The following is a 14,924-nucleotide window of genomic DNA, read 5'->3' on the forward strand; positions in this document are numbered from 1 at the left end:
TTTTATTTAATTATTTTTTTTTTTTAATTTTTTACGATGTCTTTGTTCTATCGGTTGTAATATGTGTTTGTATATATGTATGTGTGTGTGTGTGTGTGTGTGTGTGTGTGTGTGTGCGTGCGTGTGTGTGTGTGTGTGTGCGTGCGTGCGTGATAGAGAGAGCGCGAGAGAGAGAGAGGGGGAGAAAGAAGTGGAGAGAAAAAGAAAGTCAATGCATGTCCTGTAGGAGTGTGAATGCACATGAGTTAGCGTGTGTAGGGGATGCGTGTGTTTGTATTTTTGTTTGGAAGACACGCATAGTGTAAAGTAGGGGAAGTTTGTTTGTGTGTATGCGTGTGAGCAAGGGAGAAAGAGAGAGAGAGAGAGAGAGATTAATGTCTTGGAATATAGATAATCTGTTTGTGTGTGTGTGTGTGTGTGTGTGCGTGTGTGTGTCCAAGGCATGATATTAACTTGTATCCAATAGCAATATTCATTCATCACCCATGTTTTCTCTTTCTTTACAGCCTCCAATTAGCAATGCCTGGGAATCCTCCAGCTGCCGTTCCATGCTGTTTTCTGAGAACGGGATCGTAGTGAACTCCTCTTGAAATGAGATCAACTGCTAGCATGTTGCAGCCTCCCAGCAGAACAGGTGATAGCCTGTTGGAAACATTACCTCACCTGAGTAAACGTCTGAGATGGGCCCTCTTCCTCACGCTCTGCATGGCGCTCCTCTGGCTCCCGGGGGCGGCAGCGTCGACCCTGAACTGCCACAAGACTTGCATCTGCGCCTCAAACATCGTGAGCTGCTCCAAGATGAATTTGACCACAGTTCCTACAGGCCTACCGCTCTACACTGCTGTGCTGGATCTCAGCTATAATGAGATACCACAACTGCGAGCGGAATGGACCCCGGTCAAGCTGCTGAAGCTCCATAACCTCCTGCTCAGCCACAACGGTCTCCACTTCCTCTCCTCGGAGGCTTTCGTATACGTCAAGCACCTGCGGTACTTGGACTTGTCCTCCAACAACTTGGAGAAGCTGGAAGAGTTCATCTTTGAGCCTCTGGTCAACCTGGAGGTCCTCTTGCTCTACAATAACCGCATTTCCCAGATTGACCGCTCAGCCTTTGTAGGCATGAGCAACCTTCAGAAGCTCTACCTTAGCCAGAACCAAATCTCCCGCTTCCCCCTGGAGCTGGTCAAGGACAAGTCCCGCCTGGAGAAACTCAGCCTTCTGGATGTCTCCTCCAACAAGATCAAGATCTTACCTCTCGATGAGCTCCAGGTGCTGCCTGCCTGGATTAAAAATGGCCTCTACTTCCACAGCAACCCTCTTCTGTGTGACTGTGATCTCTACAGCCTCCTAGCTCACTGGCACATCCGAAAGCTCAACTCCGCCCTGGACTTTAAGGATGACTACAAATGTGTTTTGCCTGGCCCCAAAAAAACACAAGTAGGTGTTTTTGAACTCAACAGTGAGGTTCTGAACTGCAGCACATTCAAGGAGGCAGATGAAGAGGCTTTTCTGGAGCAGACACTCATCCTTGGCTGTGACACTAAAAATAGGGCCATGTCAAAGACCTGGGTGATGCCCGGCAACGTGGTGGTGACACCTGGAAGCAACCAGACAGCCAAGGTCTTGCCAGATGGGAGTCTCCAGATCAGTCCGGTGAGGTCCGAGGACTCTGGGACCTACACTTGCTTTGCGGTGAGCGCGGCCGTCAACGAGACGCTCTATGTGGTGTTGAAGGTCCACAACTACACCATGAATGGGAATGGGGAGACCCTGAACACAGCTTACACCACGTTGGTGGGCTGCCTGGCCAGCGTGGTGCTGGTGCTCATCTACCTTTACATGACGCCGTGCCATTGCTTCTGCTGCCCCAACAAGGATAAGGCCCAGGGCGAGGACAGCATCCACTCCTCCATGCTCAGTGTGACGCCCACCCACGGGGACCCGGCGCTCAAGGCCGAGCTGAACAGGCACGTGGCGTTCATAGACTCCAAGGACCTGCAGGGCCAGAACGGCAAGCTGAACCGCAACGGGGACGAGGATGACGACGACCTGGACGAGGAGGCCGGCACACTGGGGAAGGGAAGGAGGAAGAAGTCAGTAGCAGAGTCCATCAGCTCCGTCTTCTCAGACACTCCCATGGTGGTCTGAGGCGGGACGGACAAAACAGATGGACATCACATGACTGGATGTATATGGTGCAATGTGAGCCATATTCTAGTAAACCTTAACTGTGACTGGGACTTTGAGGGAGAGAACAGAGGAAGAACATTCGTCTGTAGTTGCTGACAAGTGGAAATAAGGGTCTCAAAGGGAGTAATAAATGAACTGTGTTGTTGTCGACAAGGACAATAAACAGGACTTTTCCAGCATTTTAATCTGTAGCACTTAAATATTCATACTGTGAAAGAATGGCAGTGTACATGGACAGTGGAAACTAGTCTTATGAGAGTAAAAAGTAGAGGCTGTGTTGTTGGATATCAGTACTCAGGAAGTGATACATTAGATTGCTAAAGTGGGGGGAAATATGATACAATGCACAGTTAGATTGAAATTAGATCCGAAAAAGAAAATAGTTCACACATACAGTATATTCAAACCATGAGCATGAGCCTTGCTGACTCATAATTATATTTATTACTAGGACTAGACTAGATTGAGTCTTATGTAAACATTAGAGCATAAGTATATTTACCCCTCCTCTACCAACACATGGACAGAGAGTTAGATAGACAGACCGCTATCACCAGGTTATAAATATTCGTCATTATCCTTGAGTCATCCATGGAGAAGCAGCATGCCATAAACTAACATTATATGAGATCCCAGACTAAGAAGACCTGTGTGAGTGGAATAAAGGAAATGTGGATCTTTCTCAACAGGATCTTTAGTCATTTACATTGAGATAATGGTAGCACAAACACTATATTAAAAGACCATCACCGGTCATTTTCATCCTACTTCATAGCTGATACTTATTCAGAGTTGCACTCAGTTAGAAATAGTTAATCAGATCGCTCCTTGTACTTACTCATGTTCATATTGTATGTCTTTAATGATAGGAGAGCTCTATTTTTTTCCTTTGCTATGTTAAGGGATCAATTTACATAGATGTATGGTATTAAATTGCTAACCAACGCAAGACATTAGGATTGTTTATAATGAATTATTGATCAAAATAGTTGCCTCTTAGTTATTGCACATCTCCAGTATAACTCAAAAGACACTTTTGAAGCCTTACACAGAATAGGAAACATGGAATGCATCCAGTAGATACACAGTAGTTGCAGGGAAGTATTTTGTTTTGACTGATTGTCAACATATTGTCTGGACTCTGTGTACAGACAGGTAACATTTTCCTCACAAGGAGGAATCATCATCTGTTTGTTACAAGTCCACTGAGGTGCCACACACTGCAGAGCTTGACTCCTCTTGGCCAACACATAGCATTTGTTTTTCTTTATCATATTACCAGGAAGCCAATGCTAAAGGCTCCCAGATTTATTTTTCTTCCTGTGTGTAAATTGTGCTCCTTACACTAATGCCTGATGTATTTTAATGTACATTGTTCACAAAAAGCATAAGTCTTGGTGTATTCATAAATCATACACTATGTAGTAGATTTAAGTATTTGATCTTCTTGCATTTTGCTCAAATGAATAATTCCTAATATAACATTGATTTAAGATATAGCCATTTTGCCCTATGGTTGGTAGAATGCAATATACATTTTACCAGCAGGTAAACATAGACTCTGCCATATTACATAACCAGAAGATGATGCCTGTGAATAATATTCATGAGGCTGTGCATTATTTGAACCTGACAGGAGAGAGCTGGGGTCATGATTTCAGAGGTCTTATCTGTTGCACCACGGGGGAATCAGTGATTGTTGCCTTCAGGAGATCCCTTGCTTTCTCCAGTAGAGATTGTTATTGAATCTATTATGAATTGAATTCACCATCCAAACGTATGCAGCCACTTCTTATGCTGTGCATATTGAATTAACTAGGTTTGGAGCAGGCGACTGTGTCTTGGCATAAACAAAAAGGAGTGATTTCATTATACTGTGCGGGTTTTTCGTTTCATGACACAACAAGGCTGGTCATGATTAAATGCTAATTGCATCTTTTGATGGGATGAGGCTTCCTTCTGCCGTCCCTTCCTTTGTCTCTCTGAGCAGGAGCAGATAGGTGTGTTATCATGAGTCACAGCCACACAAAGCTATTCTCTCTGGCTCCGTATACATTGACAGCCTCAATTCAAGCTGGATGTGTTTGCTTTGTTTGTATATCTCTGTCATTACAAGGCTGCCCTCACTTCAATTCAAAAGCAATTATTCAGCCAGGCAATGAATGTGATGCCCTTTAAGTAGTCTGTAATTTGTTTATGAGGGAAATGCCTGGAGCTCCCAAAGAACATTTGTTTTCCTACTGAGTCATCTGGCTGAAGCGTGTAATGAAAGAGTTTATCATGCTATTAGGCTTTCCAGTTCCAGCAGTACTTCAGTAAATTTGAGAATTTTGGCGGTTATGGAAAAATAACATGCACTCTTGGACTTTGCCATTTAATGCGGCCAATTTAACTCTCAAATATTAATATGTACACAGTCTGGATGGGCAATAGGCACTGCAGCTTCTCCTGTGTGGGTGAGAAAAGGAAGTCACACTTATCAGAGAGGTGGTGTGTGAATCATTCCACTCTCTCACACCAAGGAATATCAGGTAGAGAAATATAGAGCACCGAAAATACTAGAGGACACACTTAAATAATGACACATTTCAGCACTGTTAATGATTGCAATTGGCGAGGAATCTGTCCCATTTCGCAGACTTATTAAGCCCTGAGATTTGCCCTTAAGTAAAGCATCTTCAGATCATATGTGCTTTCCCCCTGCTGTCTACCCAGAGTGATCCTAATGAGCCGCTCATCAGTCGAAAATCTCCTCAGGGTTCAAGGCCTGGCCACTGACGGGACGGCAGCATGTCAAGGCAGTAAATGTCAGAAAAAAAGATGTTGAAATGGCTAAAACCTTGTAAAAATTAACAAAATCTTGGGCAGAGATTGTGGGTGTAACGCTTCTAACCGACAGGATCTCCGAGGAATAGCATGTGTTTGCCCTGTAGTAACCCAAAGTCCATCAGGCTAGAATCTGCAGTGGCTAGTGGGAGGCTAATTCGTCTCTGGGTTGTCACTCACAACACAAGCTGCAGTTCTGTATAGAGAAATACTAAGTGCTATTGTGAAGGGTCCTAATATAGTGGAGAAGACTGGCTTTGTACTCTCCAAAGCAAATCTGCCTTCCTATATATAGCTATATATATGTGTATTAAGACTCACTTCTCTGTGTTCAGTATTGATGAGTTGTGTACTGCTATGTTCTACCAGTGTACTAACGGTATTCTTGTATAATCCAATGTTGTTGATCATTTTGCATTTTGTCTGCAGCTGTGCTACTGTCAGTTGTTTCAGTGTTAACCCCCAGTCTTGATATCAGTGTGGATTTTGGAAGTAGGGGAGGGGTGGGGTTGTTTTTTTATTGAAAGAGGATGTATTTTACATTTGACTGTGCTGAAGATGATGGTTACACAGAGAAATATATTGAACATATATATCGAAGACTGCCTTAGAAGAGTTATGTAATTTATTCCCGGTTTCATATCAGAGTCATTGGACATTAATACATCTTAAAGCACAGTGAGTATGTAGCCGCCAGTGATTTTCAGTCAGCACTTGACTTTTCCCATAAAGCCATAAGGAACGCAAGTCGAGGAGTAGGCACAGTGCAGCGCCAGATTGGAGGCTATGGCAGGTGATTTCCAGGTGACTCATCAGTGGTTTATTCTGGTGAGGTTGAACAAGTTGCCAGCTCAGGATGAGGAGGAGGAGGAGTCGTGTGATACAAGTCCTCAACACATTAAAGGAGCTATGACTCTGGCTGTTAGAATATTCCAAGAATTGCTCTCTAAAATGTCAGGAATTTAGGAAAATTGACTGATCTCTCCATCAACACCAGTGAATTTCTGAAACAGCACAATGGGTCTCAGGGACCTAGGATAAAGAAATCTACTCAGGACTATATGTACATTTTAAACTCCTTTGTATAATGTTTCATGACATTTAAACATGAAAACATCATTATTGGACTTGCAAGGTTTTCACACAGCAGCATCAATAAGATAAAAACAAAAATCTGTGCAGATCATGGGCCCTTTACTACACTTAGGATTTAAATGTTTTATGTTCAATACTGCCACACTAACTACTTCCTGTTTCCCCTCAGCCTCACAAGGATTACCCTCTGGATAGTTCAGAGACATTAGGGAAAGGAGTACTCACAATACGTAGTAGCAAGTATGGAGGTTCTCATCCTGGAAGCAGTAGGCTGTAAACTCTGCTGCTTCAAGGATGAGTTGGCTGGTTCCTGCCATAGAATTTGAAAGGTCTTGCAAATAAAGTTGAATGGCTTTGCATGGTATGCTTAAGAGCTTCTCTAACTGCAGGATTAGTGCAACCTAATAGGCGATACTTTAGAGAATACTATGATATATCATTTGATTTAATAAAAGATAAGACGTGTTTTACATCTTGTGCTGCCTCCCTTCTGTTTTTCTGCTTTCTCTTACCTCATCTATCTTTCCTAAAGTCAATGCCTGTTCTACCTGCACTCTAACCCACACACTAACTTTTTAATGGCATTAATAAATCCATCCATCCTATTAAAACAGTACAAGGTAACTGCTTCTAAACCTTTGAAGGTAGTTTCTAATGGAAGATTTGGGCAATGATTTCACTGAATGGACAGCATGCTGCTTGTGGCCATTATTTAGAACTGTTTACAGAGTAAACATAAACAAAGCCAGCAGTTTGTTTTTAGATGCTTTAAAGATCAGATCAAGTAGATTATTTCTTGCTTGATAACGGATTGAATGTCACTTTTCTACTGAGAGCCTTTATGTTATTGGCAACTCTATTCAATGGTTTCTATTTTACATGCAGTGTGTAATGTATAAGCTCTTGTGCAAGATATAACTGCTTTAACCTGGAAACCTCAGTTAATTTGTATTACCAGTCACATGACCACAATAGAATAGAGCAGATAGAAGACACAATAGTTTCCTTGTTACAGTGTGTGTTGATGATATGAAATTAAGGGCCAAGTGAGCATAGCTTGGGGTAGAAGTGTTTAATCAGTGGCTGATTATTCAACAAGCTGCCGTCTCTGTTTCTGAGGAGGAAAGCTGATGGCTTAGCACCATCTAGTGGCAATATGATGTAATGTACTAACTCAACATGGGTGTTTCACTGGTCTCTTCTCCCTTGTCATTGTGAACTAGTGTATGAATTATTAATGGCAGAAATGACTTGACAAATTTGTCACATAAGATTATGGACAAAGGATGACTGGTAGAAAATTAGAAATAAGGGTAAGGTTTCTACTTCCTCATAATATAAGAACCCAACCAGGAAAAATGTACTTGATAAGAATTTTGTTAAAAAATAATTTAAATCGCATGGCAAATACCTGGTTAAATGTTTGTTTTAAAAAATAGCAAGAGCATCATAAGAGGGGGGAAAAAAAGAATGAAACCTGCTCCACTGCCATAAATGCACGACTACAGCACATCACTGAGTGATATTTCCAAACACCAGGTGGCACCATTTCATCAAAAATAATCAAAACCCAGGGTCGAGGGAATTAAACCTATACAATATGAAATTCCCTAACATTCCCCATCTCAAATGCACCTCTCAAATTCCATGGTTTTCCAGGAATCCAATGACCTATAGGAACTCTGAATAAGTAAACTAAACTGACTAAACTGACTAAAATGCTAAATGTACAACCTGAATCACTACAGTACAGCACAGAATCACAGTAAAATACAAAAAAGACATAGCACTTCCAGGTTTCAAGGATTCAAGGATTTTTAATTGTTTTACCACAGAATGACTTTTCCTTTTAGCAGCATAATGGGTAGGTCGAGGTATTTCTATGTTCATACACAGGTAATCAACTGAGTCATTCAGTCACGTACAAAAATAGTGTGAACAATTGCATTAATACACGCATACTGTGCAGACAAACACTCATTCCTAATGACTTGTGCATAAAGACATGAATACACACGCGCACACAGAATACATGTGGACACACACACACACACACACACACACACACACACACACACAGACACATACACACTCACACACACACTGTGCTGGCAGCAGCTGCAGCCTGCAGCAGGCTTCTTCTCCAAGTGGTCTTTTTAAGGCAGGCTTCCTTAATGTTGCCATTTTGGCTGCCAAGACAAGAGGAAACAACAGCTGTCACTTGCAAATGCAAATGCAAAACAAACAAAAAAGAACAGACACACACATACCAAAATTCAGAACAAGAACATACACAGTGCAATTTGTGAGCTCAGGTTGATGGGGCTGGATCCACATCACCACCAAGGGAAGTCACTTTGCCACATTAAAGTTTTATGGTGTGCAGTCTACTGTATGATTTTACGGAATGTATTGCAAATAGCCAAATCAGATGTCCACTCACTCTTTAGGAGTCCACTCTTTTCTCCAGGCCCCGAGCCAGCACTCCCCCAATTCCCTCCCCCTTCCAGGAGAAGAGGCCGGAGTGAGATGGGGAGGACAGGCAGTGGGACTTGGGGGTCCTGGACAGCGAAGGGCTGAGTGGCGGTGACCCACTGCTGGTCTTGCGCTTCTGGGCCAAACCCCTGTGGTCATAACCCACTACCCTCCGCTGAGTCCCCGGGGGTCTCCCTCTGCCGCGGGGGGTAGAATGAGTTGGATGGTGAGGCGCAGGAAAAGGGGAACGCTTCCCCAAACCCGGCAGCGGTGAGGGCGAGTGTTTCTCTGAGGGCTGCAGCGGCTGAGGACGGCATGGCTTCTTTCCTAGTGGGACGGTACCGTTGATTGGTCCTTGAGAGGAGGGCGAGGGGTAGACCCGCGTGGGGGAGTGTGGCTGGCCCTTCTCGTGGAGGGCGGGGTCCCTGATGTGTTTGAAGGATTGGTCCACACCGCTGCGTGACAGCTTGCTAGCTTTCTGTGCCGCGCCTGCAGCTCGCATAAGCTCCAGCTCCTTCAGCCGGGCCTTGCTGGGTCGGCCGACAGGGTTGCGCTGTCGGCCCGGCCCGAGGCTAGCAGAGGTGGTGGAGGAAGGCGGTTTGGTGCTGGGCGGGTTGTGCTGACTGCTCTTGGTATCTGATTGTCCTGAGGAGGTGGAGCCAAGGCTGGAGGAGCCAGTAGTAGAGGTGGTTCTGGCTCCAGACTTGACAGATGACCCTGTGGCAGTAGTTGTGACGTGACGTGACCTGAGACCTGTTGACACTTGAGGCATTTTCCTGTAAGTTAAAACAAACACACGCAGCTGATTAGGGAATTAAGGCTCAATATCACCCAGTGTTCAATATTAGAGGACTAGTTTCACTTACCCTGATGTGGTTTGGTAGACCAGCAGCTTCCTTCAACATTAGATAGCTTTGCCCAGTGGCTGCACTTCCCAAGCATTAGCTAGCTTCCCTGCCGTTTAGTTTGCATGACTGCCCAGCTAGATTTCTGAAATATAACCCTTTAAATACACTGAAAGAAGGCAAATACACTTTGAAAATGACTTGCATCTCTTACGTATAGAACACATGAAAAATGCGCATACTTCAGTAAAGAATAAGGGACATTTTGCTGCTGAAATTCTACTCAAGTCTAACCATTACTTATCAGATCATCAAAGTGTATTGGTTAGTTAAAAAATGGTTGGGAAGCAATGCAAACTAACTGAAATGCTGGCTTCTAGTTCATGCCTTGGGGGTACAGCCAATGGGCAGCGAATGACAAAAGAAGGCTGACATTACTACTGTCCAACAGAACTACCACCGAGTAAGTTGTACAATATTTTATGTTTTAAATGTAAAATTTAACTAGTCTTTTCACTCCCCTCCTCCACAGGGAGGTCAGGGTCAGCTACAGAACTGTGACCCTGGAGCTGATAGGGATTCAGTGTCTTGCTCCAGGATGGATGCTTGCCAACACAGAGGCTTGAACCTGGTCCTCTCCCAACTCACTAGGCAAATCACTACTCCACCCCGCAGTCCCCCAATTGGTGGCATTTCCCCTAAGTACAAAGCAGTGACACTCACTTCCACAAGTGAGCGCTGATGTGGTGCTCCACCATGGCACTGAGGGCAAACCGCAGGTGGTGTAACCGCCGGTCAAAGGTGAAGATGCTACACCCTAAGGTGCGGCTTCCAAAAGTGCATAGCTAAAGAGGAGAAACAATTGTATTAAGTCAGCTTCACTCAGGTAGCCTTGGGTGGGGTGTTATTTCTGACAGCAGTGTCTTATCTAAGCTCCTTATCATAAAGGATTAAAGCCACTGTGTGTCTAAGAAAGACAATAAAGCTTATCTTATCTTACTACTTGTGATACAGGCTAAATATCTAAGCTACAAATCCAAATCCAGTGGCTGCTACTGTGACTCAGTGTGTTCCTGTGCTCACCCCGAGAGGTTTGGGGTGCCAGGGGGTGGCAGGTAGATCCCTGGTCTCCTCCTGCTCCTCTCCTTCACTCTCCTCGCTGGACAGCAGGCTCTGGTTGAAGGGGTAGGGAGGCTGGACCTCCACCTCCACAGCGCTGTCGCCATCCTCCTCTGGACCACTTTCTGATGACTCCCTGGACCTGCAAAGGAATACAAAGGAATGCAAAAATTAGAATGATCCATTACAACAGAGTATCAATCGACACAGCAAATGGTAAGTGGGGTACACACTTGTACCCCACACATGTATTTACTCTTTACTCTTACACAAATGAACTTAGCAGCAACACATCTGATCTTTTTACTATTGAATTTGCTGACACGGCAATCGTGGCTTTGATTCAAGATGACGATGAAACCAGCTATCGTGCTTGGATAAATCAGTTTGTTGGTTGGTACAAGTCCAGTTTTCTTCACTTGAATACCAAGAAAATTAAGGAAATCATCTTTGACTTCAGAACTAGCAACAGCACCCACCAACAAATGCATATCAATGGGGAAGGTATTGAAGTAGTAAGTGAATACAAATATCTAGGAACTATAATAGATGCTAAACTGTCATGGGATTCAAACACAAATGTTATCTACAAGAAAGGTCTGCAGCATCTATATTTCATGCGTAAACTGAGACAGTTCAGAGTGGACAGAGACATCATGGTCGTTTTCTATCGCTCCTTTGTGGAGAGCATTTTAACTTTCTGTTCTACTGCTTGGTATTTTTCGTTGTCATTGAGTAATAAAAAAAAACTGCATAAGATAGTTAACATGTCCGGTAAGATTGCTGGACAACAGCAAAACAGTATGGCATTGATCTGTGAGTCCTGAGTAAGGAGGGAATGTCAAGTGATTACTAGAGATGAATCACACCCCCTATTTAGTGCATATGAGCTGTTACCATCGGGCCGACGGTATAGGGTGCCATCGCTCCGAACCAACCAGGCTTGCAGATCATTTGTTCCTACCAGTATTGCACTGCTCAACAAACTGTGAAACAGAAAGAACTAGACCTTCGTGTGTTGGGATGCTGCACCCTGTAATGTGAGGAGCACTCTAGTGATGTGGGATATGTTGTGATGTGATGGTGGGGTGTTCTGTCGTTGCAGTGAGGTGGCAGTGTTGTTGTTTGTGTTGCTATTGTTGCTGTCACTGTAGTTGTCATAGTTGTCTGACAATGCTGTATGGCACGTGACAAATTTCCGAAAGGATCAATAAATGCATCTATCTATCTATCTATCTATCTATCTATATTAATCATTGTTTATTCAAATATAAACATTAATTTTCTATTTTTGTTAGCCTGTCATGATGTTAGCCATGGAGACAAACATATTTGTCCTCTGTCAACAGGCTATGCAATGGTGAGAATTAATAACTTTGTAATGTTAACAGTCACAAATAGACTGGTTGCAATGCTAGCTAGTTAGCTGTATCCTCCAGATACCTAGATGGTCTGTGTTTATCTATGGTGTCCAACACTGATACTGTACAGCTAACCATGCTGTTTAGCTTTCACTTTACAAAATAGCAATAGTAATTGTTTACAAATAGTAATGCTTACTTCAGAGCTATTTGGATGAATCAGATCAACTTTGTAAGTATACCTGTGCGTCTGAAAACATAAAACTTAGTATTCCATGCCTGAGAATTGGACAGTTGCTGCCAAAGTTGGGTTTGTTGCATTGGGTTGCCGATTTCTCTTCAGCGGCTTCCGAATGTGGCTGAGCATCTTTCGGTGGGACAGGGAGTCGCTCCAGATCGTGGCCTGCAGAGCCCGTTCTCTGCTCCATTACCAGCTGGTCAAAGGTCTTACTCCTACCCAACACTTTCCGCCGCTGGTGGATGGAATGAATCTATTTTAAAAGAACAGGGAAGGAGAGAAAGGAGAGCCATTTACATCTCATCCAATACAAATAACAATCTCTTAAAAAAAAATTCACTTTTATGTCTTTGTATTAAACAAAATAATTCAACTTCTAAGATGAAAGATTCATAGATATTTGTGTTATTATAGACAACAATAGCAAAGACAACAGTAATATTATGAGTTAAAAGGACATAGGGGAACGTGAGGAGGCACTGAGAGTTTACATTGCACATAAGCTGCCGGGTGCACAGCTTCTTCCTCTCTGGATCCAGAACTCCACAGTGTTTGTCCAGGTCACATTCTTTCTCTAGGGAAAGAAAACAAACACAGTAGCCAGTCAGCAGCAGCAGCAACAACAGCGGGACACTCACAGTCAGATGATCCATGCTGGCTGGGGTGAGTTTTCAGACCGCTGTGTGCTACATTCTCAAAAGATGTAATTATTGACAGCACTACTGCATAAGGCCTGAGTGTATTATACAACAAAATACTGCTGTATATAACCTATACCCAGGCAAAAATTGGTGGAAGTAAAGTTGCAGGCAGAAAAAACAACAGCCACTGTATGAATGACAGACTTACTGTCTACTTTTTTGTAAATCCGGCTGTAGGTTCTCGGGCCCCGCAGAGGACTGTGGAGGTCATCGGTCTGCCCAGCCACGGGCTTCTGCAGAGGGGGTTTCTCTGAGGGTGAGGAGGAGGAGGAGGAAGAGCCACCGGGCAGCAGGGGTCCAGAGTGCCACGGAGGAACCCTGGGGCGAGGCGTGGAGGAGTTGGGGGGTAAGGGAGGGTTCTCCTGAGGGAACGTCTCCACTGGAGGTAAACTGTGGAGGGAGTTGGAGAAATTAATTGATGATAGAGATGGAGATGGTGGGATCTTTTATCACGCAATTAATTTCAGGTGCTTGCAAAGCCCCAAATAAAACATGAGATGATTTCTGTGTGACTTTGGATGACATTTTCAAAGCAACAAACAAGCAACAAATGAACAAACAAATAACAAGTAAACTAACAGGACGGAGATCTTCAAGAGGAACCCAGCATCCCATTGAGTGCGTACTAAAGCATAATGTACTTTTCCTTTATAGCTGTCCATTTCTCGCAGTTGTTACACAGTAAAACACTTTGTTATTACCTGACCGCCTCCTTCTGGGCCTTAGCAGGTCTGTGTTGGTGGACAGGTAACGCTGCCGAGGGGTCCTTCTGCCTCTCTCTGGAGGAGGAGACAACTGAGGGGGGGCGACCGGGACGAGGCCGCTGCTGGGGCGCCAAGGTGGAGGACTGGCTGCACAGCTTAGTGAGAGGACCGTGGCGCCTCTCACAGTGCTTCTCAAAGGCCTGGGGCTTGACCACCTGACCACAGTGGCTGCACACCACCAGGTAGAAGTCATCATGTGCCGGGCAATGGCCGTATGTGGGCATGTCTGTAGAGGAAAATACAAAGTAGAGTGCAAGGGAAATATATTTCAGAAGGGAAGGGTGATGATATGCCAGCTGGAGATGTTACTGAAAGCAGTTGGTGTTGAGGTTCATGAACCACCAGCCTCACCTTCTTTCCTGAGGGTCATGGTCTCTGTGTGGCTCTTCCCATATTTGCTGCATTCTTCCACATTTGACCCAGCTGCATGCAAAGCAAAGCAACGGCATTCAATGTGCAAACGTACACAGTCAGTCAGAGAAGGGGCTCTGCTGGGGCTTCCGCTATCAAAAACCCACTGACAACAGTTCCTTGTTATTTGGCCTAGCCTCAGCTAATGTTGGCTGGTTAGTTTTGCTTTTAGCAAGCTAGACAAATCCCTCTTAAGTAGCGTTGCTGTTTTGTGTTATAGTAGTTGGCAAGCTAACGCTAACGTTGTTTGTACCTGTCCACATGTGCGCCTTTCACATGTAATGTAGCGTTTTTAACACTGCATCGGTTAATGTAAAAAAAAAATGAAATTAAATTGTTTTCTTGACTGATGCCTGGCGTGCTAACTGGCTAGCCATTTAACATTGTTAGCAAACCCATCCTGCACTAGGACCCAGTGGGTCTTTTGTTTGGGTTGCGCTTTATGTAGCTCTATGTATATTACAGAAATAAATCACAGTACAGTGACACCATGACGAGACAAAAACCAGCTGTGGGGCCGGGGGTGTGACTCACCGTCAGATGATAAAATATTTGCCCTATCGACCCAACAACTCCAATTTAATCCAACAAAATCGTCGAGATTAGGATTTCGCCGATCCAAAGCGGCCATTGCTGCTCCTGCGCGCTCACGAGTTGACACCATCAGTTCACGCGCAACCTATCCGCGTCATGAAGCTCGGGCCCGCGTTGGATTATACACAGCGTGATCGCGCACACAAATAGCGCCATATTAATGACAGAGTGTAAAAGGTATTTGCAAAGTTGTCCTTTATAGATTTGTCTGGAGCAGCCTGGTCTCAGGAGCATAACAAACCAACACATACAGTCTCTTCCTCGTGTTCCTGAAGTGCTCCAGCTATCTGGCGAGCATATTATGA

The 14,924-nt window shown here is 44.1% G+C and overlaps 2 protein-coding genes across 2 annotated transcripts; one reads left to right on the plus strand and one right to left on the minus strand.

The window, feature by feature from the left end:
* Positions 1 to 609: 609 nt before the first annotated feature.
* Positions 610 to 2,295, plus strand: amigo1 (adhesion molecule with Ig-like domain 1). The gene has a single exon (XM_071543582.1). It carries the CDS (start codon positions 610 to 612, stop codon positions 2,146 to 2,148), a length of 1,539 nt encoding a protein of 512 aa, XP_071399683.1. The 3' UTR covers positions 2,149 to 2,295.
* A 5,665-nt stretch (positions 2,296 to 7,960) lies between these two features.
* On the minus strand, positions 7,961 to 14,689 carry atxn7l2b (ataxin 7-like 2b). The gene is made up of 10 exons (XM_071543585.1): positions 14,560 to 14,689; positions 13,966 to 14,037; positions 13,552 to 13,840; positions 12,999 to 13,240; positions 12,641 to 12,723; positions 12,191 to 12,402; positions 10,515 to 10,692; positions 10,155 to 10,276; positions 8,555 to 9,362; positions 7,961 to 8,300 (listed from the first exon to the last, which is right to left on the minus strand). Exons 1-9 carry the CDS (start codon positions 14,687 to 14,689, stop codon positions 8,558 to 8,560), a joined length of 2,133 nt encoding a protein of 710 aa, XP_071399686.1. The 3' UTR covers positions 7,961 to 8,300; positions 8,555 to 8,557.
* Between the last annotated feature and the right edge of the window lie 235 nt (positions 14,690 to 14,924).

Source organism: Centroberyx affinis, unplaced genomic scaffold, assembly GCF_046629955.1.
Source record: "Centroberyx affinis isolate AG114_WGS23_722 - 3 ecotype Tasmania unplaced genomic scaffold, CSIRO-AGI_Caff_v1 ptg004352l_1, whole genome shotgun sequence".
NCBI lineage: Eukaryota > Metazoa > Chordata > Actinopteri > Beryciformes > Berycidae > Centroberyx > Centroberyx affinis.

Coding starts and splice junctions, on each gene's coding strand:
- atxn7l2b (XM_071543585.1), bottom strand. CDS start 14,689: ATGGTGTCAACTCGTGAGCGCGCAGGAGCAGCAATGGCCGCTTTGGAT. Junction 10,693..12,190: donor AGCAACTGTCCAATTCTCAG/GCATGGAATACT, acceptor ATTCCTTTGCAG/GTCCAGGGAGTCATCAGAAA. Junction 10,277..10,514: donor GGCACCCCAAACCTCTCGGG/GTGAGCACAGGA, acceptor TCTCCTCTTTAG/CTATGCACTTTTGGAAGCCG.
- amigo1 (XM_071543582.1), top strand. CDS start 610: ATGTTGCAGCCTCCCAGCAGAACAGGTGATAGCCTGTTGGAAACATTA.